General features: G+C 37.9%; 1 protein-coding gene across 1 annotated transcript; it reads left to right on the top strand.

Annotated features, from left to right (window-relative positions):
- The first annotated feature begins 7,916 nt into the window (after positions 1-7,916).
- On the top strand, positions 7,917-24,321 carry Smp_126520 (putative signal transducing adapter molecule (stam)). The gene is made up of 11 exons (XM_018798765.1): positions 7,917-7,936; positions 11,260-11,338; positions 11,375-11,450; positions 11,495-11,587; positions 11,639-11,721; positions 11,768-11,843; positions 14,136-14,208; positions 16,695-17,554; positions 19,961-20,219; positions 21,030-21,152; positions 23,967-24,321. Exons 1-10 carry the CDS (start codon positions 7,921-7,923, stop codon positions 21,125-21,127), a joined length of 1,713 nt encoding a protein of 570 aa, XP_018653674.1. The 5' UTR covers positions 7,917-7,920; the 3' UTR covers positions 21,128-21,152; positions 23,967-24,321.
- Positions 24,322-24,625: the final 304 nt, after the last annotated feature.

Below are 24,625 nucleotides of genomic sequence, written 5' to 3'. Positions count from 1 at the left end.
TTACTCACCATAAGTTTTAATTGGAGATTGGATTACCCTGGCATATTTAAAACATTAAATCTATGCTAACTGGATCACATTTCTTCAAATAACAGATTTGAAGGAAAATATACAAATCAACATGGTAATATTTAGTACTTTTCTTAGTTATTATATTCATGAAAGCTTATAAACAATTTAGAAAAGCCTGTAAATGCACGTGGTTGGCAGAAATTGTTAGTGAATCAAAACAATGAAGTTTATTTTACTAGTTGAATTCACGAGACAATTTAAGCTAGATCGCCATCGAAAACCCAGAAGCACTGGACGGCCATCTCGTCCTAGTATGGAACTCCTCAGAAGTGCTCATCCACGATCCCAAACCGAAAGGATTCAAACCGGAGATCTTCGGTCTCCCTCACGAACGCTAGATCTCAGAACCTCTGACCTGACATCAAACGGTGTTCCACATCTTCTAGAGTTTCTTCACCAAGTGTGATTGGGTTGGTGTTCTCTTTGTTGTATTTGGGGATCTTGCTTTCTCCCGTGTGTATGTTTAGGCCTACTGATGCAGAGGCTTCTGCCACACTGGTTGTCTTCACCTGCATTTGTTGACATGCATGTGATAGAAGGGCCCGGTCAGATCGTCTAGCCGCATCCAAACCTTCCACTGCATTCCGTGTTTCTCGTGAGATGTAGAGATCTTTATAATCCAGTCGACCACCATAAGAATGATAAAGGAGGAGAATCAGCAGTCTTGTCTGACTAGGGTTCTCACTGGAAATGGGCCTGCCAACTGTCCTCCGGGTGGAAGTCAATTATTGGAATTTATCCACATATGACCCACAGCTTAACTCGTTGACCTACATCTTGAATCATATGTGGAGAAATTCGAGTACATCACTTCTATCTGAAGTTTGTGTCAATGATTTTGTTCAAAAGAACAATAAAGTCTCCACGAACAAACCATCAACCTCAGAAGACGAAGCTCTACCAAAGTCACCTACCTGAGCTACAGATCTGCACCATCTTAAAATAATACATGTGTAATACACTGACAACTGAATTATTTCCGAAGCGGAAAAAGTAATGATAAGGAGAATGAGTGTGGTGTTTGTATGAACTAATGATTCTTTTGTATTCAAAGTGTGCCTAATTTCGCACTATAAATACAATATGTTCGTTTGTGCTCAACTAGTTCTGCCTGGCTTAAATTGCGTTATTTTGTGGATTCCTTGTTCGGATAATAATTCCAGTACTTCTAATCAACACACTAACTCAAGCTTCAAATAATCAGATATCAACTTAACTGACAGAGGGATAATCTTCAAAGTTTACATTGTACGAACAATTTTGTTTCAACTGAATTTTAATTTGTTTATTTTATTGCTTGGTACTTCATTCATCTAATGTTGTGTTAGGAAAGATGACCATCTTTAACCACCAGTTGTTCTGTATTTTGATATTTTTGCATCTGATATAGCTTAGAATGAATGATTCGACTTTATTGTGATTAATAGTCACTCGGTCACACCAATCGAATCAATCCATGTTATCCGCTACACATCCGCATCTCTAATAATTTTGTTGTAAAAAAACAACGCCGTAAGTGAATTCAGACGAATGAATTGTTGTGGAAAGTTGTAGCAACCAAATGTGTTTTGGTCAAGTATATTCAAATAGTGAACGGATTAAACATGGTAGTTTAAGGACAGCTTAACCTACTGTGTTATTACCAACAAAACTGTGAAGATCTCTCAAGAAATGAGATGACCCACCAACGGAATTGTCATCTCGAAACAGATTTTGAACTCTCTGATCGTTCAGCAAAAATAAGCATTTGTTTCTCTCTCTCTTTGCATAGATTTCTATGATTGTGATGTACTTACTTACGCCTGTTACTCCCAATGGAGCATAGGCCGCTGACCAGCATTCTTCAACCCACTCTGTCCTGGGACTTCCTTTCTAGTTCTTTCCAATTATTATTATTATCATTATTATTATTATCATTATTATTATTATAATTATTATCACAAACATCTTATGGGTACATAAGTGCTGTGAAGAAACCATTTCGGGTTTTTTTCAAAAATGCAATAATACACAATTTTCAATAATGTTAGCATTATATTTGCCATGTTTGTTTTTCATTCTTCTCACTTATGTTTCCATTTTTCGGCGTAATGTGTTCTTTTGTCTTCCTATTCTCTTGTGGCCTTCAGGATTCCATGTGAGGGCTTATTTTGTGACGCAGTTGGGTGATTTCTTCAATGTGTGTCTTATCCACTTCCAGCGCTCCTTCCTGATTTCTTCCTCCTCTGGAATCTGGTTTGTTTTCTCCCACAGTAGGTTGTTGCTGATAGTGTCTGGCCAACAGATCCGAAGTATTTTTCATAGACAAGTGTTCGTTAACACCTGTATCTTCTGGATGATGACCTTCGTAGTTCTCCACGTCTGTGCCCCATACAGTAGAACTATCTTGAAATTTGTATTGAAAATTCTAGCTTTAGTGTTGGTTGACAGTTGTTTTGATGGTGGTGATGTGGAGACATAAAATCAATTCATGAACTTCCCTTTCCAACTGATGAGGTTAGTGTGGAACAAAAATATCCCTATTGAAACTATTATGTCCTTATGGCCTGTTAATTATCAAATGATAATATCGCCAATTAGAAATATTGACGTGTATGAACAGACCAATGACGCATAAACAAGTACAAGCAGCCTACAGTCAACTCTGGGTTCTTATTGGTCCTCTGAGATAGTAGCTTCTCATCTAACCCAGCCGGTTCAGTCCAGAACACCAATATCGGACTCTGCTTTATGATACATGTATTTCAGACATACGTAGTTTATGTACAAGCAGTTGGGACCGCATTATACCATAAAATAGAAAATATCAATAATACAAGATCAAGCCAAAAAAGACTGTGAGTGTGAGATACTGTATCTAATAAGTCGGGAATAACTTAAGAATGGTAAATCGTGTAGTAGTAGTCAATGGGTGTAATGGAAGCTTATTGTAATGGGAATATGAATATATAATATAGTCACTTAATAGTTATACAATAAGAATATACGTAATAACAGTCCCTAAATAGATCGTGTCAGTTACCATTCAGTAATTCTTTGCCCGGAATTAACAGAAACACCTCTTATTTTGTTTAAGATAAACAAAAATAATCTTCTAGCTCAGCAAACCGAAAAAATCAGGACCACTCCAATCAAATTCTAAAAGTTTAGATTACATGGCTTCAATGATGTCTACTTCTTCCACAAGAGAGCTTTACTACGTTTATGAACTGGCATTCTGATTCCAGTCAAATATTACATGAAGTACAACAAATACTCTGAGGTGACATAAACTGATAATGAATAGCAGTAGAAAAACCAGAATGGTTCTAATAGAAACATATATGGACATAAATGACGGCTTGAATTTATCGCAGATTACTATGATAATCGCTACATAAACAAGTGAAATTTGTACAAGATGATAATTATTTAAATCACAGTACATTACACTGAAGTGTGTGGATGCTCTTTTGCTGTCATTGTACTCTGGTCCATCAATGGTTATCAGAGTACGTCTCCTACACACCTTTTCACCATTTTCACAAAAGACTGTGTTTGAAATGACTATTCGTTATCTGTTAGCACCCGATTCCCTAATAAAAAGTAACCATTGTATTTATTACAGACATGTTGGACAAATATAACTGTCTACTCATTTTGGAATACGATGTCTGATTGGTCGTGTGACTACTGAGTGAGTTGGTTCAATTCTCCAGGCAAATTGTTCTCAGTTGTGTGTTCAATTATCGAAGGTTTACAAAAGTATCTATTTTGAACATTTACTTGCCACCACAGATCAACGACAACAAAATGTCAAAAGTTTACAGTGAGATTGATAGCCGTTTGCCCCATTTTTATCTTGTTACTTGTGGAATTCATGGAAGAATTGATTGATAAAACACTTAGTAATAATTCGCTGAGTCACTGGTTTTTTATTGTTTCTAATATGAATCAACATTATTAAAACCTTGTGACTATATCGCCTTGTTTTTATTAGAATAAAGTGAATCCTCAGATTATATGTGTTTAACAGACTTTCTCAAGACCCTCTATTGAAAAGGTCATAAATTCCCGAACTGGAAATTCGAGTGGGCGAAAGTTTCAGTGATTAATTAACGTAAACGTGTTTGCTAATATGTTTTGATCTGTTAGCTTTCTGTTAATCGATGGTGAACGTGAACAGCAACAAACACGATTAAAGTTCATCGTCTCTACAGTTTAGTCAAAAACGTGTAGCAGCAAATAAATACCCAAAATAAATAGCCCTGTAAGTCTTTGGCATTGGTGTTGACCTCACTAGTTTTACTGGACACACCTGGCTGAAGGCGCTCGGTCACGCATCCGTACCAGATCACGAGTGGGTACACCGTGTTACTAATCCCTTGTAACTGATAGCCAACCTAGACCAAGCGCTTCGCGAAATATCGACAGCTTTCCAAATATACCCTCCAACCCCTTCACTTCTGACATCCGATTTTACTGGGTCGGTATAATTCGATTGTAAAGGCGTCGTCAAACTCTGAATATCCATGACTTTCATTTAAACAAGTGGGTGCTGCTATATGATTTACTACCCCCAATTTATACCCAATCTGTTGAGTAAAGTCTTCCGTAATCATAGCCACTTTCGGCTTGATCTCGTACAACTATTAGTTTTTATTTCGTGGTGTGATGGGGTTCAACTCCACCTGTGGCTCTTTTTGGATCACTGCCGACCACAAGCCTGGATAAAGAAGGAAGGTTGGGTATGAGGTCTGGAACCTCATTCTGTAAAACACAACCTTGCGGACACACAGCTTTACGAGAAGCCAAAATCGATCACAACGAAGTGCTCAGGAAAGAACCTGACCACTCCGATAGGTAACCTAAACACCAAAGACGGATATGAAGATATATCATGGAACGACATGGATTGGTTCAGAGAAAGCAACGAGAATGGTGAGAAATCAGCAAACTTATGTGGATTCAACAAAACGGTTATAAGCGGCACAAATAAATACACAAAGCTACATAGGTCTCACCGGATCGCACCACGGAGAATCAGATTGATCATATTTGTATCACTAAAAAATTCCGAAGGACAACGGAAGATGTGAGAACCAGGAGAGGAGCCGACATAGCTTCGGATCATCAATAGCCAGTGGTTGCCAAGATGAAACTGAAGCTAAGGAAGCACTGGACAACTGGGGAAACAGCATTACAAATGTCCAGTACAGCCTTCCTTAGAGATACAGTCAAACTAGACGAATTCGAGAAAGCTCTCAACAACGGGTTCCAAGCCTTACAAGACCCCCTCAAATAAGAGGAAACTACTATGGAAGACAACTGGAAGAGGATCAAAGAAGCCTTAACTTCAACGTGTCAGGAGGCGCTGAGCCACGAGAAGCATCATCATAAGGAATGCATCTCTCTGGAAACAGAAGCAAACAAACAAGTGAAGAAGAGCATTAGACGAGACAAGCAGAAATATGTGGAGGATCAAGCAACGACAGTGAAAAATCTGCAGGAGAAGGAAATATGAGACTATATGATATAACAAAGAAACTAGCATAGAAATATCGTAAACCAGAGAAACCGGTCAAGAACAAGTAAGGCGATACAATCACTGAGATCCAAGAACAATGGACCAGGTATGTAGAACACTTTGAGAAACTACTGAATAGACCAAATCTATTAAATCCAACGGACATCGAAGAAGCACCCGCAGACCTTTCTATAGATGTCAGTCCACCAACGGTCTAAGAAACGGGGATAGACATCAGACAAATCGAAAGTGAGAAATCAACAGGACTTGACAATATAACAACTGAAACACTGATGTCCGATGCAGAAGCTACTGTAAACGTGCTTCACAATCTATTCACAGAGATTTTGAAGACCAAATGCTGACAAGCGCTCAGCTTTAAGATCAGCAGACCGGGTTCCGTAAGGGTCGGTCGTGCACAGACCAAACCGTGACACTACGGATAATCTTTGAACAACAAACTGAATGAAACTCGTCACTATGCATCAACTTACTCGACTATGGGAAAGCATTTGACAATGTAGGCAGGAAGACTTTATCGAAACTTCTTCGACACTATGGTATACATGAGAAAATCGTCAATACGATATGGAATTCATACGACGGAATGGAGTGCGAAGTGGTGCAGTGAGGACAGCTAACAAATGCATTCCAAGTGAGGACTGGAGTCAGGCAAGATTACTGATTCTCCCCCTTTATTCTTCTTCTGATGGTCGACTGGATTACAATAACCTCCACATCTGACAGGAAGCATTGAATACAATAGATAGGTTGGGTGTGGTTAGACGATTTGGACTTCTCAGATGGCCTGGCCCTTCTGTCCCATACACATCAACAAATGCAGGTCAAGACAAACAGTGTAGCAGCAGTCTCTGCATCAGTAGGCCTTAACATACACAGAGGAGAAAGCAAGATCCTCAAATACAACACAGAGAACACCAACCAAGTCACACCGGGTGGAGAAACTGTGGTGGATGTAGAATCTTTCACTCGCCTGGATAGCATCATCGATGAACGAGGTGGATTTGATGCAGATGTAAAGGCAAGCATTGACATAGCAACAACTGCATTCCTACAGTTAAAGGACATGTGGAACTCGAAACAACTGTCTATCTACCAATACAAAATTCAGAATCTTCAGTACGAACTTCAAGACAGTCAGTTCTATTGTACGGAGCTGAAATTTGGAGAACTACTACAATCATCATCAAAGGTAGTAGGAAGATTTGTAAACAATTGTTTGCCCAAGGTACTTGATGTCCGTTGACGAGATACCATGAGCAACAGCGCATTATGGGGAGAATAAACCAGCTTCCAGTTGAGGAGGAAATTAGGAAAAGTCATTGGAAGTGAATGGGACACACATTGAGGAAATCAATAAAACTGCATCACGAGGTATGCTCTCATTTAGAATCCTGGAGCAAAAATGGGAAGAGGAAGACCAAAGTATACATTACGTCGGGGTTTGGAAGCAGACATCGGAAGAATGAACAGCGATTGAAAAAGGCCGGAAGAGGTTGCCCAACACAAAGTTCGATAGTGAGTCGTGGTGGACGGCCTATTCTCCTCCGACAGGGGTAACAGGCACAAGTAAGTTATTAAGTTACGTGGTCTGCTCTGTTTGTTTCTGAAATATACGACTCATAAAACAGAAGCTGACATTTTTGTTCTGGGCTGAACGGACTGAGCTAGGCGAGAAGATGCTGTATAGGGAACTAATAAGGATTAAGAGTTGACTCAGTGCTGCTCGTGCTGGCTAACGCATTATTGCTCTAGCCCAGGGACAGGGTCACAGAAGTCGGTATTCTGACTAGCAACTTTGTCACATGATAATTGATAGAAGCATAAGTCATGACAGATATTAGAAGTGATAAAAATGTGGCAGTAAGTGGTTTTAGAAGTAATCAAATAAATTGTCACAATAATCTGGTATATGATGAAAAGTACCAATTAATGCCTCCTATAACGTCTGCTTATCAACTGGCTTCTTCATAGAACGGTTAAGAAGTGATACTCGTTGACTTAATACGAGAATACATATGTCTCCTCATACGGACTCAAAGGAAGGTTAGATCAGCCAAGAGATACGTTTGCTAACACTAGACCAGGCCTTCCAGCTTACTTTCAAAAACTTACAATCGTTTGCTGATGATTTCCGTAGAATCATGATTTATCTTTAAATAGCATACTTTTGTAGCTTCTCAAGCCAAGGACACGGTGTCTTCTATTTCTTTCGGACATGTTGTTGAGAGGACGCAGATTATAATATTGTATAGTGAATATTGTAGCTGTGAAACTTAAGTTTAGAGGAAGTATTTTGCCGCGGTATTCGGTAGTTGGGAATGAAGGCGTTAATTGGTTTGTTTGCATTTATCGGGGTTTACTTAGTACATCACCTGGGGTTATTGATGCCTGCTCTCTATATGTATATGTCTTTTATTTGTCTAGCGACATATATCTATGAGTAGCACGTTTGGTTGGTCTGCTCTGTGAATATATTCACATAATGATCATATATGATTATTATTGTATTCACATGCCGAGAAATCAAATTAAGATCACTATTTAATCCTACATTACACTAATCTGGACTTATATACCTTTACTCTTCGTAAGCTTGGAACTTCCTAACCATCGAGTTAATCTATGCAAATAGCCAGTTAGTGTAAAAACTCAATATACTGATCTTTCTGTACCATAACTTTATGCTAAAGTAATTGGTGATATCACCCGTAGGAAATACCATTAAGACTGAGCTATACGACCGACCCTATAATAAATGTGAGATCGTTCTAAAGTCATGGCAAACCAAAAAGCCAGTCGTCTGCTGGTGACGAAAATATTCTTACCCCAAATTATTTGTAAGGCAGTGTATTATTAGGAAGTGCACTAATTTGCGGCTGTGGTCACAAGACGGTACGAATATCGTAGGGGTATTTGTTTGAGGAAACTACGTGAACCTGTGACATTTGGAGGTGTCAGGAAAGTGGATAAAACTCGTACAAATAAATCAAGTGACTTGTGTGGCGCATATGTATTCGGTGCCCCTTTGTATCAATATTTGTGCCCAAATAAATAAAGTACGGCAAAATGTTCTAGACTTATAAAGGTTTGTCGATAGTGTTAAATTAACGTATCCTCTCCAAAGACTTTTGTTCTATACGGTGAATCACTTATTTTCATTCCGTCTCATTGGTTAGAACGTTTTGAAGTCTTCGGGTTGTCCAAGTATATAGTTCACCTTTACCTGTAAAACCTCAGGACGTGGTGTGGAGTATTGGCAGGTCTGCTTATGTTTTAGAATATATTAACCCAAATCCTAATAGGATCTGTTTTAAAACCAAAGAAACATTCTGAACAGAGACTCGTTCATATGGCTTCCCTGTACGCTTCCTTAGGATCCTTAGTACGGTCGCGAAAACTCCTTTAAACGGTCACACACCATCGTTAGTTTAACCCCTTGTAGTGGGATCCACGAAGTAGTTTCAGAACAACTGTCCTATGAATGTTTCCAAACCCCTAAGGGTCCTTGGAGGCTCGCCTGTCATCAGTGTACATCATACTTCCTGACAATATTTTTGAGTTAGTTGAACCTGTTTCAGCCGGGCGACTTTAAATCTTCCTAGTCTTTGAATTTCCTTTATCATACTTCTCTCCCCAAATGCCCTGGTACGACCTATGGTGTGAAGAGTCCGCTCTCATATGGCCACGCGTACGTACATACTCACTGTCTTCCCACAGCAGAAGTGTTGTCTATGGAATTGAGAGGACAAAAAGCCAATGTCCAGTGGGGGCTTGAACCGGGTTGGTGGGTATGGAGGATCTATCTAGGAGAGTTGGAAAACCTTGATTCCAAACCAAGGTGCGCATGGGCTCCAGGATCATAAGGGGACAAATGGTGTATGAACCTATTCTTGATCACCAAATACTACCATGGTACCGCACCTAACGTTGGTCCACTGTCTTCTAGATCCTATCTTTGAGCCAAAGGCTAGGTTGGTGGTGGCTCCCTGAGAAAACCATCTCCCTCGGTACTGGCATTTGGGCAGCATCCCAGCCCTCATAGAAATCAAATGACGATATGTGGTGCATATATATTTGGCATCCCCTTGTACTAGTGTTTATGCGCCTCATATCTCCAAGTCATAATTAATATGACTTTGTCTAAAACATATCCACTAGAAATGAATAGATGGTGATGAACGACATTTGATTTTAGGTCATCAGAATTTGGCTCTTCTGAAACATTTCCATCAAATTTATTAAGAATTTTGCTAGCGGATACTAGTTAAAAAACGGCGATTTCTTTACAACAGTTGCAGTTAATATTATAGCACCAGCAACAGCAGATGTTAGCCTTCCAACAACGACTGATTGAATCAGTTTTGGGCAGACTTTCCACCAGAGATTTCAGGAAATAAAGATTCCATTTATGATGCAAACAATGGTTCAGTAATGGCTACTTCAGAAGCATACCCAGTTGATTCAAATCCCTTTATATCTGAAGCAAAATGTGAAGTGAGTAAATTGTCCGGCTCACAGCAAGACAATACCTGGCTAAAAGCACATGAGTTTGTGACAATATCAGATGACAAAGGGACAGAAGATTCTGCAGATAGAGCCCTGAGTCCAGAATCAAAAGAAGCACCATTGACTCCGCCTATCTCTGTAGATAAAATTCAGCCAGAACAAAATTATGGTTCACTTGATATTGGTCACGGAAGCTGTGGGGGCTCTTATCCAGAAAATAACTGGAACAGTACAATAAACCACATTGTGCCAAATGAAATTCAAAATCACTGGGAGTTATAAGCTTATAATGAACCAGCTTATCCAATTTCTCATATCGTTCCACTAAATATGGCTTCGCGTAATGATGCGCGTAATTTTGATGAGATTTCTTATAAAATTGTGAAAACTATCAGATGAATCAAATGATAAGAAATCTAATGCAATCCACTAGTGAAATTCTTAATGAATTTGATGGAAATGTTTCAGAAGAGCCAAATTCTGATGACCTAAAATCAAATGTCGTCCATCACCATCTAGTCGTTTCTAGTGGATTCTCCATTCAATATGAGAAATATGTTTTAGACAAAGTCATATTAATTATAACTTGGGGATATGAGGACCCAACATTATTTCGTGGGGGGGGGAAATGTTGGAGAATTTCAAGTTACAAATAAATTTTTTTCCTTTTGCTATATGAATCATTGTATTTCAAACATACTGAGTTTGTATATCAATCAACCCGACCACATTGCACCATAAAATAGAAAATAACGTGTATAAGATCAAGCCAAATGTGGCTGTGAACGTGAGAGACAATAATCAATAAACAGTATAATTTAGGGACAGTAATTCGTATAATAATAATCCGTAGGTCAAAATTAAGCTTATAATAAAATGAATATAGATATACACGTGCTACTTACTCAATAGTTAAATAAGAATATTTATAGAATAGTCGTGCATTAATAGGTCCTGAGAGTTACCTGTACTTATGTCTTCACCAGGATATAACAAGTATCATTCATGGAAACCCTTCTTAAAACCATCCTGTACCTTGTCTTTAAAAATGTAATACATATATAAGTTCTTCTGTACAATGATTAGTGTTAGTTGCAATTAATACCCCTCACATTTCTTTGATACTTGTCTTTTTCTTTTCTTTAACACAGAGAGATGTACATCAGAAAAAAATACACAAGATAATTGGGATTTAATTTTAGAAATATGTGAAAAATATGCTAGACAAGAGTAAGAAATTATCATTTAAATTAACTAATTACACAGGCCATCAGTTTGTATCCAAGCAATATGTAAACGAATTTTCCATAAGAATCCAAATGTTTCTATTAGAGCTATCACAGTAAATAAAAAATATAATATTGAAATAACAAACAAAAAAAACAGTTATTAGATGCATGCAGTAAAAATTGTGGTAAACAATTTAATAGAGAATTAGCTTCAAAAGATTTTACACAATTAATCAAAAAGAATTTTTCGGTAATTAATTTCGTCATCAAAATAAGTAACTTCTTCTACTTCTTCGTCTAGAGTTTACAACGGATACCAAGTATTAAATTAATTGAAATCTTTGAAAAATGGTCAGAAGAATTTAAAAATGATTCTGAATTAGCGTATTATCACTTGTTATAGATTTTGATAGTTTAAATTTTTTTATAGATTAGCAGCTAGTTTTTATAGTTGGGTTAAAAATGAATATCCGGATCTTGTAAAACAAGCAATGGATGAAAGACAAGTTAGTTTTGAAGTATATTTCTACAGTGTTATGCTTATATTTATTTTTATTTTATTTAAACATATAAATATTGATACAAGGAGGCACCAGATATATATGCGCCGCACAAATCTCATTTGATTTGTATAAGGGCTGTGATACTACTCGGGTGTCCAAACTGAAGCAGGTGGTTTTCTTAGGGGGCCACACCCGGAGCCTTTGACCTGAAGGTCTGATCCACAAGGCAGTGGAGCATCGTGAGGAGATGCAGTCCTATGGTGGCCGGTGACCAACGATTGGTTCATACGTCATGTGAACCATTGGTTTGGAATGAGGGTTTTCCAACTCCCCTAGATGGACTTTTTGTGCCCACCAACCCGGTTAAAGCCCTGGACATTCGCTTTTCGTCCTCTCACTTTCGTAAACAACACCCGTGGTGCGAGAGGGCAGTGAGTAAGACTTCCCTGGTAGAGGCTATATATACGTGACCATGTTAGAGCATTTCGAGTGGGAGTGCGGCCCCACCCCACTCTCGGCCGTACCAGGACATTTAGGGGCTATGCTTATACACAGCTACTTTAGTAATATCTCAGTTGCTATGTGTTTTTTTTTCCTACATGTTAATAAGTATCTTGTTACTTTCGGACAATTTCTGCATACTGATACATATATATATGCACCATTTTGTAACTGGTGTTATTTGTTTTGAGTTTTGTTAATTTATCCTACTCAGTAGACTGATCTTAAGTACGTTTCTGTAAAATTCAATAGTGAATTATTATCGAAAGTGGTTATCTCAAGTTGTGTTCATTAAAGTTGGTATGGCAACTTGAGTTAGTATACATTCGTCCCTGAGTTTACGCTTACTGACCGATTAAAGAGGCCTACCATCAGTTACTATTTACCTTCCTTATTGATCTATTGCAAATGACAATCTCCTTTCAACTTTTTGCGAACTGCTTTTTAACACTAAATCATTGTAACCTATCAAAAGTTCATAAAGTACCTACTATTAGGTGTAAGCTCTAATAAAATTCTGAATTTTCAATACCTTAAATAACAATATAAACATGTCTAAAATATATTTTTCATCTTGAAAATTGTAGCATATTGTCTCGCGACTAACCTAAATCAGTATTTATTGTAACAGTAATAGATGAGATTATTTAGTGAATATAGATTACTCACTAGAATCTTAACGAATGCCCAAGAGTTGGTCAGGATTTTACTAACATCATCCATTTCTAACATATCTAAAATATTCAAATACCTATCTAAAGATAAATGTACTGCACAGTAGCCCACTCTACTTGTATAACATAATCATTGAATAATGAAGGCATTCAAATGTTTTTGCAGGTACCTAACCGTAAATGCAGCGTTATATCAATTTTACTTTCATCACTAGTATAAGATATCTTATGGATGCTCAACTGTGCATTTTTCCTACTTCTGTAATTAATCGTTCAAGCTATGAACGAGTGTACAAAAGCGCAACCTGACCGCGTATCCTAACTATCTGTGTTTAATGTTAGTTAATAACTATCAACAAAATATCACGGACTTGTAGTAATAATATGATCGGATATTGTCAATCCCACTTTTCAAGTTCCAGTTACGGAAACTGTTATGTCTTGTAACCGCTAATTGGTTATGGCTTCTAATACTAATTGGTATCACTTGCTATATTCCCAAATCAAGATTCAGACCATCAATTATTTCAATTATATTGCCGATAGAACCGGCAATTGAGACATTGACCAATGAACAACAGCGAGACTTCAATGTTTATTGGTCCTCGAGCTCATCCCAAGCCAGTTGCCAATCATAATACGTGGATAAGAGGTACATTAGTTCTTTATTTTATTCAATTCAATTATGACCCGAAACATACAATCATCTACCTGAAAAGCTTGACCACATAGTACACAAAAGAAGAAATCACACTAATCACAATTATATCCAAACGTAGTAGAGGACGGAGCAAAACGTACATAATTAGCAATAACATAATGTATAATGACACTTGATAGGTCTACTTAAAGCTTAAAATACGATAATAAATTTACCAACTGATCACGCAATAAAAAATATAAATAATTCGAAAAATAGTCTTGAAGGACCCTATGTTTTTTTCAATATTCGTCCCGTTGTAACAGAAAGAATCCATTATGTGTTGCAATGCAGTCAGTCAGTCAGCTACAACGTAGGACCTACGTTGTTGCAATGCATGTCTTCATCATATCGATTACTTTATTCGTAAAAGAAATACACGACATAATAATTATCTCTCTTAGTATTTTACTTTAATAGATAGTTAAACATGGTCATTCACGCCAACACGTCTCACAATCACAGGCTAAAGAAGAGGAAGATTTAGCACAGGGTAAATAACTTTTATAGTGTAAACTTTATTTGAATATTTCTACCTTATTACATATTATCACCTCATTTATAGTAGACTTTATGTAGCTTTGTCCATGTATAAAAAAATGTTCAAAGCTTATCAGCGCAAGGAAACATCTAGGTTACGGACTGTCATGCTGCTCAATAATTTGGGAAAAAGTACATCAATTGAAATTCTGACTTATTATTTTCGAGTCCAAATGCGCTAGTTCATCTATCGACTGATAAGTGATAGACGTCTAGTCTATCATGAGTAACTTTGATCATTGATGAGATAGTCTTAACTTATATAGGTTTTAGAACGTATACCCTTCTTCTAGCCCAGTTTTCAGTTCGATAATTAAACATAACATGCCGTAAGGCAGTTGTATATCTTATATTAATCTTTCATTACGATAATATATAGAATTATTTCTTGATCTGCACATCTACATGAATGGTAAATTACAGCACAGACATAACTATGTCAAAAGTGAAAGTATGAAAAGTTGTTTATTTTATGTTACCTAAACACATAAATATTGGTACAAGGAAGCACCGGATACATATGCGCCGCACAAATCTCATTTGATTTGTGTGACGGCTGTAATACTGCTCGGGTGCTCAAACTGAAGCAGGTGGTTTTCATAGGGGGCCACACCCGGAGCCTTTGACCTAAAGGTCTGATCCACAAGGCAGTGGAGCATCGTGAGGACATGCAGTCCCATGGTAGCCGGTGATCAACGATTGATTCATATGCCATTTGTTTCCTCAGGATACTGGAGTCAGCCCATGTGCACCATTGGTTTGGAATGAGGGTTTTCCAACTCCCCTAGGTGGACTTTCCGTGTCCACCGATACGGTTAAAGCGCCGGACATTCGCTTTTCGTTCTCTCAATTTCGTGAACAACAGTAATTCCACGAGAAGGAAATGATTAGGACTTCCCTGTCAGATACTTTATACGCATGGCCATGTGAGAGCATTTCGAGAGGGGGAGCGGACTCTTCCCAGTCTCCGCCGTACCGGGGCATTTGGGGGCTTAAAAAGTTTGGTCGCTAAACAAATATAACTAAGAAATAGTAAAATGTACAACGATAGTTGATGGATCCATTAAAAGCTTACAATAATTTTAATGTAGAAGGTAATAACACATTTGTGTGTTTATTATGCTCTAGACAGCCGTTTCGTCCTATTGTGGGACTCCTCAAAAGGTATTTCCTGGAGAAGCAGTGACCAGTGGAGTTCAACCGGGTCTGTTGTGAGATAATAACTCACTGAAGACAATGGTGGATGTGTCACTCAATTTCGTGGATTAGTTGAAGTTAGACACTAACACTGTTGGATGCCGGCTCAGTGGTCTAGAGGTTAAGCGTTCGCGCGCGAGACTGATAGGTCCTAGGTTCGGATGTTACGAGGCGGGGTCGTGGATGCGCACTGCTGAGGAGCCCCACAATAGGACAAAGCGGCCGTCCAGTGCTTCCAAGTTTTCTGTGGTGGTCTAGCTTCTATTGACTCATGATCTCAACTTCTAAAATTACTAACCCCTTCTAATATTAATTTTTATGCAATAAAAATGTGAATGGTAATCCGCAAATAAGTTCCAGTGTTTTTTCGCCCATATACCTATCTACTCGGTGTTTCCAAACCATATTCCAAAGATGTAGTATTTTTTTAAATCATTGCTACTGAACTGTTTCAATCACTTTTATTGTTTCTATTTCATTTTGCTGATCTCAAGTATGGGGGAACTTGAGCTAACATACATGTGTCAGGCTCCATGTTGATAATATTCGTTTGTTTACATCATTCCGATTTTCACTACTTATTTTTTCACAGCCATTTAATTGGGCGTAAATTACCTGTTGATGTTCGCGTGACTTTGAACGAAAAAGCTCAAAATCGTCAACAGAGCAGGTGCATTTACTCTTTGCTTTCCCTTATTTCTTTGGAACCCGACATCTTAGCTTTTTTCTACATCTAATCTTTTTTTTTACAACTACTGATACTGTTAGTGCTTCTACTCTGAGATTTATCTTGATAATTTCCTCTCGCTGTTTCATTGTGATGTAACAGCCCAAGTCAACACACACTTATGTCAGGTTCTATATTACATAAGGCTGATTGAAAAGTTTTCTTTTATTTGTGGCTAGATTTCAGTAGTGATAAACACTATCCGAACATTCTTACACTGTCATTCTAAGCATCCAAACACTACATTGTATTAGCTTCATATAAAACTGTCATCCACGTACTTCCGGTTAAAATGGTGCGGGTTCCCCAGGTAGATAATCTGTGGACATTCATGAGTAGATCTGTAAAAGAATGTTAATTTAAAATTGATCAACTTTAATGTTCAATTTGATTATATGCTGTACACTACATGTTTTGCAAACAGTGAAATTTTGTCTTCTGTCAGAAATAGATATGTCGTTAATTTTTTTTGATCCCAGTTTTACGTATCTCTATTCTTTCAATTTCTCTCACAGCTATTGCTTTATCACTGAAAGATACTGACAATTCAGCGTCATCCCATCTAAACAAACAGTCTGTTTCCACTTCAAATGAGAAGACTAGTTTATATCCTTCTTGCTCTCAACTTCCATTTAATTCACTTTCAACTTATTCAACGTCAACATCATCATCAAATCCCTCTAAAACAACTGTTCCTCGCAATTCAAAGGGACAGGTAAGAGCATTGTACGATTTTGAAGCAGCTGAAGACAATGAATTATCATTCAAAGCTGGAGAGCTTATCCTACTCTTAGATGATTCCGATGAAAATTGGTGGCTTGGAAGCAATAGTAAAGGTCAAGGTTTATTTCCCGCTCAATTTGTCAAACGTGAAATTGAACTTGATGGAGTAAATAATGTCAAATCAAGTCCAAGCGAAGTTTCTCACAATACAGATGTTAAAAGAAACCAACCTTCCAAAAAAATTGTCCCTCAACTTGATGAGAAGAAAATTGATGAATGTTTACGTTTAATTACAACTGTAGATCCTACTGGTGAATTTCAACAAGATCCACCAGAATTAAGTCAACTTGAAGCAGAATGTGTAGCAATGGTTCCACTTGTTGATCCTGAATTAAAATTAGTTGATAAAGAAATTATTATGCTTACAGAATTAAATCAACGTTTATTAGATGCATTTCAATTGTATCATGATATTATGTCACGTCAGAATCCTTCAAATGCTTATTATAACGGAATGTCTAATACTATCACTAGCACCACGACCAACTCAATAAATCCAACAATCCCTTACTTACCACCAAATACTCCGAATATATATCCATATACACAGCCAGAATCGTCAATGACTAAATCTTCATCTGCAGTACCTATGGTATGTATTATTAATTTATTATTATTATTACGTGGTCACCTTGGTCTATAATCCACTTGTTCATTTTTAGTGTTATAGAACCAGTTGAACAATAACACTATATTGTTTGCTTTTTGTTGTTGTCATGAGTGTTGACCTACTAATTGTATTATTTTCATTGGGAATTTATTTACGTAACTGTTAGCTATATCTATCAGTGATCTTCAAAATCATTCCGCTGAATACTAGATTTTTTAGAGGTTTCGTTTAATTTGAGAGTAAAACATTGAGGAAAAAAGATCGACGGGTTGGAGTCACAACTTTACCAAATCCTCTGGTAGAGCCGATGGTTTGAAGAGTCCTCCCTCATATGGCCACGCGTACGTACATACCGACTGTCAAAGAAGTCCTACTCACTGTCTTCCCACAGCGGAAGTTTTGTCTATAAAATTGAGAGAACAAAAAGTCAATGTTCAGTGGGGGCTTGAACCGGGTTGGTGGGTATGGAGGATCTATCTAGTATAGTTGGAAAACCTTGATTCCAATCCAATGGTGCACATGAGCTCCAGGATCATGAGGGGATAAGTGGTGTATGAGCCTATTCATGACCATCAAATACTACCATGGCACCACACCTCCTAACGTTGATCCACTGTATTGTGGATTATACCTTTAGGTCAAAGGCTGGGTTGGTGGGGGCCCCCTGAGGAAACCACCTGCCTCGGTCTTGGCATTTGAGCAGTATCCCAGCCCCCACACAAATCAAATAACATGTGGCGCATATATATTTGGTACCCCCTTTTACCATTGTTTATGTACTTCAATAAATAAATGATAAATATACATGTTTAAGGCTAGTTTTCAAGTTTCCAATAATATAATATTATTATACACGCACACAGAGCCATACAGGAATGAACTTGATAAAACCTTCAAATATCACAGTAAACACTTCTTATTGGTTCACATTTTTCACTAGCGGTTCATGCAATGGTATACCATAACTCGTATCATACCTGATTGACACGATAAGATAGAAATAACAAAAGTGGTCGAATTAATGTAACAGCAGTGATGAAAGGAAGACTAAATCTTGAGAATATGCTTTGGAAGGACAGTGAGAAGATATGTACAAAGTGATACCGGAATTCAAGATCTAGAGGAAGATAAATAGTGAATGATTAAGCCATGTCATCTAAAGTCTCCAACCAGTTATCGTGGTTGTTACATTGACCCTATCGAGATAGTGTACATCTATTTACGTGGCTCCATTCAATTTTCACGAACTTCATGGACTGAAACTGAGTTTTGGTTTGGCCGCCTCTAGTTTTCTCCCAACCTAATTTCTGTACTAGCAAGCATCGCTCATCTAGGTAGACAGTGGTCAGATAATTTGCAACTATATCAACCAGTTTTCCACCTTTGCTAAGCACCTTGTGCCTAACTAACCTAACATTCTACGGAAGGTGGGTAGTACGTCGAACACAATTATGATCAAAAACCTTTAGGATATACATATTTTTTTTCATGAACCATATTTCAATGTTTTATAATAAATTATAACGAACTGCCAAACAGCATACAAATATCTTGCCTACGCCACAAGCTTAGTAGCGATATTTAATCAAGCACAAACCTACCGGCGCTGATGAAACTTCCAAGATACGTGCGGTAATCTGCATAATCAAATACTTTACTCCCGATCATTAGTTTAGGCGTTGACGTGGACCAGTCCTAAAGGAGTATTTTACACTTAAAGGAAGAGCAAAGCATCCCAAACACGCTAGCACAGTTACTCATTGAGGTCAAAAGACTGCATTTTGCCAGCGTTTTTACCAGATAGAATTATATCATCTACGTACTATTAGTAGATAAGTGAACATTCTGGTGGATCACCTCCATAGTTTTAGTTCACCATAAGGAGTGACTCGACCAGCAGTGTCTGAATAGATATTCTTCACAAGCTTCAGATACGTCTATGGTACGGCTTTTAATAATAGTGCCTTGGGACCTCGCGGTTAACAGAGTCGAACCTGCCACAAGGTCAAGGAATACCACTATAGTTGGTCGTCGGGAAGTATGTCTGCGTTCCAAAACCTGATGAAGAGTGAATGTTTAGTCAGTACAACCATGTCTGATAGACGGGTTGGGTACAACTTGACAATAAACTTCACTTTCAACAGTAGTATCCTTGATGTTATGTCATAATCATCATGTTTACTCAATGTAATAAACAGTTATCTTCATTCAGATCTTGTTCAGCGTTGCGTTTCTCCTATAGTTTTCCAAACACCTTTATGATTGTACGTCTCTTCAATCTTTAAGGAGAATTTTTTGTTGTTTATTCAAATCACGTTATTCTATGTTGAATTCCTCCATGAATAACTCAGTTGAATGACAAAACATTTTTCACATATTATCTTTTAGAATGGATTCACTATGCCAACAGATTTGAATGGAACTGTGATGTTTCCTCCTACTGACTCTTATCCTATGTCAACTGGAATTTATGCAAATCCACAAATAGAAAATTTCGGTGGTAATCTTCCACAAAACCCTCATAGTGGTCAGGTATCATCTCAACCATTTCCTGTACAGCAGTTTTATGGATCAAATCAAATAGTACCTCCCGATGTTGTTACGCAACAAATGCAATCATATCCATCTGGCAATAACAATTATGGAGGTAGGTATAAAGAATATATGTGTGTGCTTTGAAACCTATGCTTTTTTTACTTTTAGAAGTGGGATAGTTCAATACAAATGTCTTATTTTCTAATTTCTTTGAAAATTCTTCCAATTTATGTAGTTGTCTATATATCTCTGATAGGTCTGCTAAATGAACACTCGATTCGATTTTTTAGTCACTTATAACCACATGGCAACTTGAACACAATAGAAAAGGAGCAAATTATGGAGAAAACGCTTTTCTTGAAAGTCAGGTTTATGTACAGAAAAGCGAAAGTATTTATGGACTTATACATGACTTTGGACTTCTGAGAATGTCTGGAAGCATATTAAATATGGTAGCTGCAGCACAGGTAAATATCTAGTCAAAACTGTGGCACGTGATTCTGCATTTTACAGACGCTTCCTGGTGCCTCTCGGGACTCTGACGAGGGATATTTACGGGACTCCTCTAACAGTCTCGTTTGAGGGTTTTCAAATGGGATCAGTTTTTGTATAGCTTAAATCAATAAGGCACATAAAATTGACATGTTTGTTATCATTAATTCTACAATATTGACTAATATCATTTGATAAGATTAAAATTTTCTTCCTATCAACTTTCCCAATTAACACTCTTCTGACCAAATAAACTCGATGAAAGTGAGAAACCAGGTAGGTCACTTTTCAATATATGGTTTCGTATGTAATAACTCATACGTGAAAAGTATACGTTTACGTCCCAGCTTAATTGAAAAGAGAACTTTTAAATAATGATTTTCTTCCGTTCCCTGTCCCCCTCCTCATCCATCTTTTTTTTCTAATGTAGTTCCAACTTATCTGATGAATGAGTCTCAATCTATGGTGTATACAGATCAATCAAACAACACCCTCTCAACTCAGAGAATACAACAACAACAACCGTAGGTTTCATCTAACTCCATAAAAACTGGTAAGTTCTATTTTTCTTTTCAATGTACATTTCATTATATTAGTTTTTAATGTATGATCGTAATGTACATTTTCATCTCTATCATAAACTTGAACTATTCTCATAGTTTTATTTTATCGTACTGTCGTAGAGCGGTAACTTAGTGATTATTTTTTTTAATTTGACACATAAATATTGGTACAAAGGGGCACCAGATACATATGCGCCACACAAATCTTATTTGATTTGTGTGACGGCTGTAATACTGCCTAGGTGCCCAAACTGAAGCAGGTGGTTTTCATAGGGGGCCACACCCGGAGCCTTTGACCTAAAGGTCTGATCCACAAGGCAGTGGAGCATCGTGAGGAGATGCAGTCCCATGGTAGCCGGTGATCAACGATTGATTCATATGCCATTTGTTTCCTCAGGATACTGGAGTCAGCCCATGTGCACCATTGGTTTGGAATGAGGGTTTTCCAACTCCCCTAGGTGGACTTTCCGTGTCCACCGATACGGTTAAAGCGCCGGACATTCGCTTTCGTCCTCTCAATTTTGTAAACAACAGTAATGCTGTGAGAAGGCAGTGAGTAGGACTTCCCTGGTAGAGGCTATATACGCGTGGCCATGTGAGAGCATTTCGAGAGGGAGAGCGGACTGTCCCCACTCTCGGCCGTACCAGGGCATTTGGGGGCACTTAGTGATTAAGGTGTTGGACTATAAACTACCAAATCTATCTACTTCGGTTGTAATATCGTTCACCTTTACACTTAGAGTGTGGCTCATTTTCAAGTACCTGTTCAATAAATAATACTGCTGTTTAAATATGATAATGATTAAACTTAGTATTAATAAATACTATTTTATCGTTCATTGATACCCTAAACAGAAATGGTATATTTCTCAGATCTGACTAAATTTTCCTATTTATTTCAATCAGTCAGTCACAACGTAGAACTTCGTACGTACGTACATCAGTTCGAGCTGCCATAACACATTAGCACAGGGATGCAGTTGTCGATTCAAATCCCATAGTGGTAGAAGTAGTAAGAGTATAAGCTTTATGTGAAAGATTAGGGTTTGAAGATGTTATTGAAAGAGTATAATACAGTGAAACAAATTTGAAAAGAGAAAAAGGATAGGGGCATAAGGAATTCAGAAGATTAGTATTTGGCAGAACACAAAGAGTGGATGCACCTTCGCCATTGCAAACGATTTTGAGCCGTGTCATTCAAGGTCTCCAACCATCGATTGCTATCATCTCGCGAATCCCAACCAGGTAGTCTACACCTACCAGAATGGCTCAGTCCACTTGTCAGTGACTTCATAGATTTGTGCCGAGTCTTGGTCTGGCCGCCCCTAGCTTTCTTCCAACCTACTCCTACATCATGAAACATTGTACGTCGGGTCAGTCGGTGGTTGGGCATACGTAACACGTGTCCCAGCTATCTCAACTGATGAAGTTTCACTACATCAATCGATTTGCCATCATTACCTAGTACCCGTTTCCTAACAACTGCATTACTTACCCGGTGGTCCCAGGATATACGAGCAATGCTTCGGAGACACCTATGATCGAACACTAGTAGCCTACGAATATCCTCTACTCTTACCGGCCATGTTTCACTGCCATAAAGTAGGACAGAACGAACTGCTGCACAGTAAACTCGTCCTTTTGTTGTCAGACGGATATCTCGCCTACGCCATAAATGGCGAAAGCTAGACGAGCCTTCTGTATCCGTGCTGAGATTTCGTCACACACCAGACCACAAGGGCTAATGAGACTCAAGATGAGTGAAGTGGTCAACACGCTCAACTACTTCACCCCCTATCATTAGTTCTGGTGTCGATGCAACCCAATCCTGAAGTAACATTTTGCACTTCGAGGGAGAGAATCGCATCCCGAACATGCCTGCATAGTTGCTTATAGTGGTCAGAAGACTCTGCATTTTGTCAGCGTCTTCGCCAAATAAAACTATGTCGTCGGCGTATTCTAAGTCAACAAGTGAATCTCCCGGTAAAAGTTCGACATTGATACAAAGAGGCATCAAAATATATATGCGCCACGCAAAGTAGTTATCATTAAATTTGTGTATGGTCTGGGATAATGCCAAAACCGAGGCAGGTGGTTTTCTCAGTGGGCCACCACCAACCCAGCCTTTGACCTAAAGGTATAATCCACAATACAGTGGACCAACGTTGGGAGGTGCGGTACCATGTTAGTAGTCGGTGATCATGAATAGGTTCATACAGCACCTATCCCCTCATGATCCTGGAGCTCATGTGCACCATTGGATTGGAATCAAAGTTTTCCAACTATACTAGATAGATCCTCCATACCCACCAACCCGGTTCAAGCCCCCACTGAACATTGGCTTTTTGTTCTCTCAATTTCATAGACAACATTTTTCTGCGGGAAGACAGTGATTAGGACTTCCTTGGCAGTGGGTATGTACGTACGCTTGGTCATGTGAAAGCATTTGAAGAGCGAACGCTTACCAGCCAAGAAGTACATCATGTGAAAAGCATTTGTGTTCAAATAGTCATTAATTTTCGTTTTATGTGTAATATATCCTGATTAATGAATGAGAAAGAAACGGTTTCACCAAGGATTTCATTCAGGAAGTATTCATTTTATTTCACATCAGTTGGTTGATAATCATAATAGCTAACTATACTGTAAGAGTAAGTGAGTATTCATTCAATTGTGTAGCTATCCTTCACTTTCCTCTGCGCTACTAACCAGCTTCATGTTACGCATACATTAAATAACTTTGTTCTTAAACTTCTCATTAGTATACTCACGTTAGATTGTAATCGATTTTCTTTTCTTTTCAGCTAGGAATTACTAAGAACTATTTACTTATGTAAGTGAATGATATTTTATCGAGACGGGTGTTGTTCTTTTCTTTTAAGGAAAAGCTTCATTCCTCTAATATAACATACAAATGATTTCTTTTTATAAACAATATCTTCAGTTATGCTCTAATAAACCATTAACCATTTTCAATTTGTCTTTCATTCTCAACTACTACTCACTCACTAGTAGTAGTTCATCCGTTGTTGTCTTGTTTTTTTTCTGTAAACTTCTATCAAATTATCTTCATTCTATCATTTGTGATTTAATTCAAACCATAATTAATTATAAATAATTGTAATTATTCATCATACTTATATAAGTGAATAATATCTCACTAATGCCTTCTTTAAAATGATTCATATTTTGTTGAGATTAGTACGACTGATAGTGTGTGTGTGTGTGTACAGACGTTATAATATGTATAGTTGTCGAAGTCGTCATATAAGTTTGATAAACGAGTACTGTACACTAGATCAAATTCAATGAATACAGTACAGTTGGAGTGGGAAGCCTGTTTGTGAAATCAGACTCTTGCCACAAACTACTAAAAAGGAACTCAGCCAGTCAGTCACAATGTAGAACTTCGTACGTACGTACATCAGTTCGAGCTGCCATAACACATTAGCACAGGGATGCA

The sequence above is a fragment of the Schistosoma mansoni genome, chromosome 7 (assembly GCF_000237925.1).
Source record: "Schistosoma mansoni strain Puerto Rico chromosome 7, complete genome".
Classification (NCBI taxonomy): Eukaryota; Metazoa; Platyhelminthes; class Trematoda; order Strigeidida; family Schistosomatidae; genus Schistosoma; species Schistosoma mansoni.
Note: the sequence above shows the minus strand (reverse complement) of the source record. Positions and strands in the feature narration are given on the sequence as shown.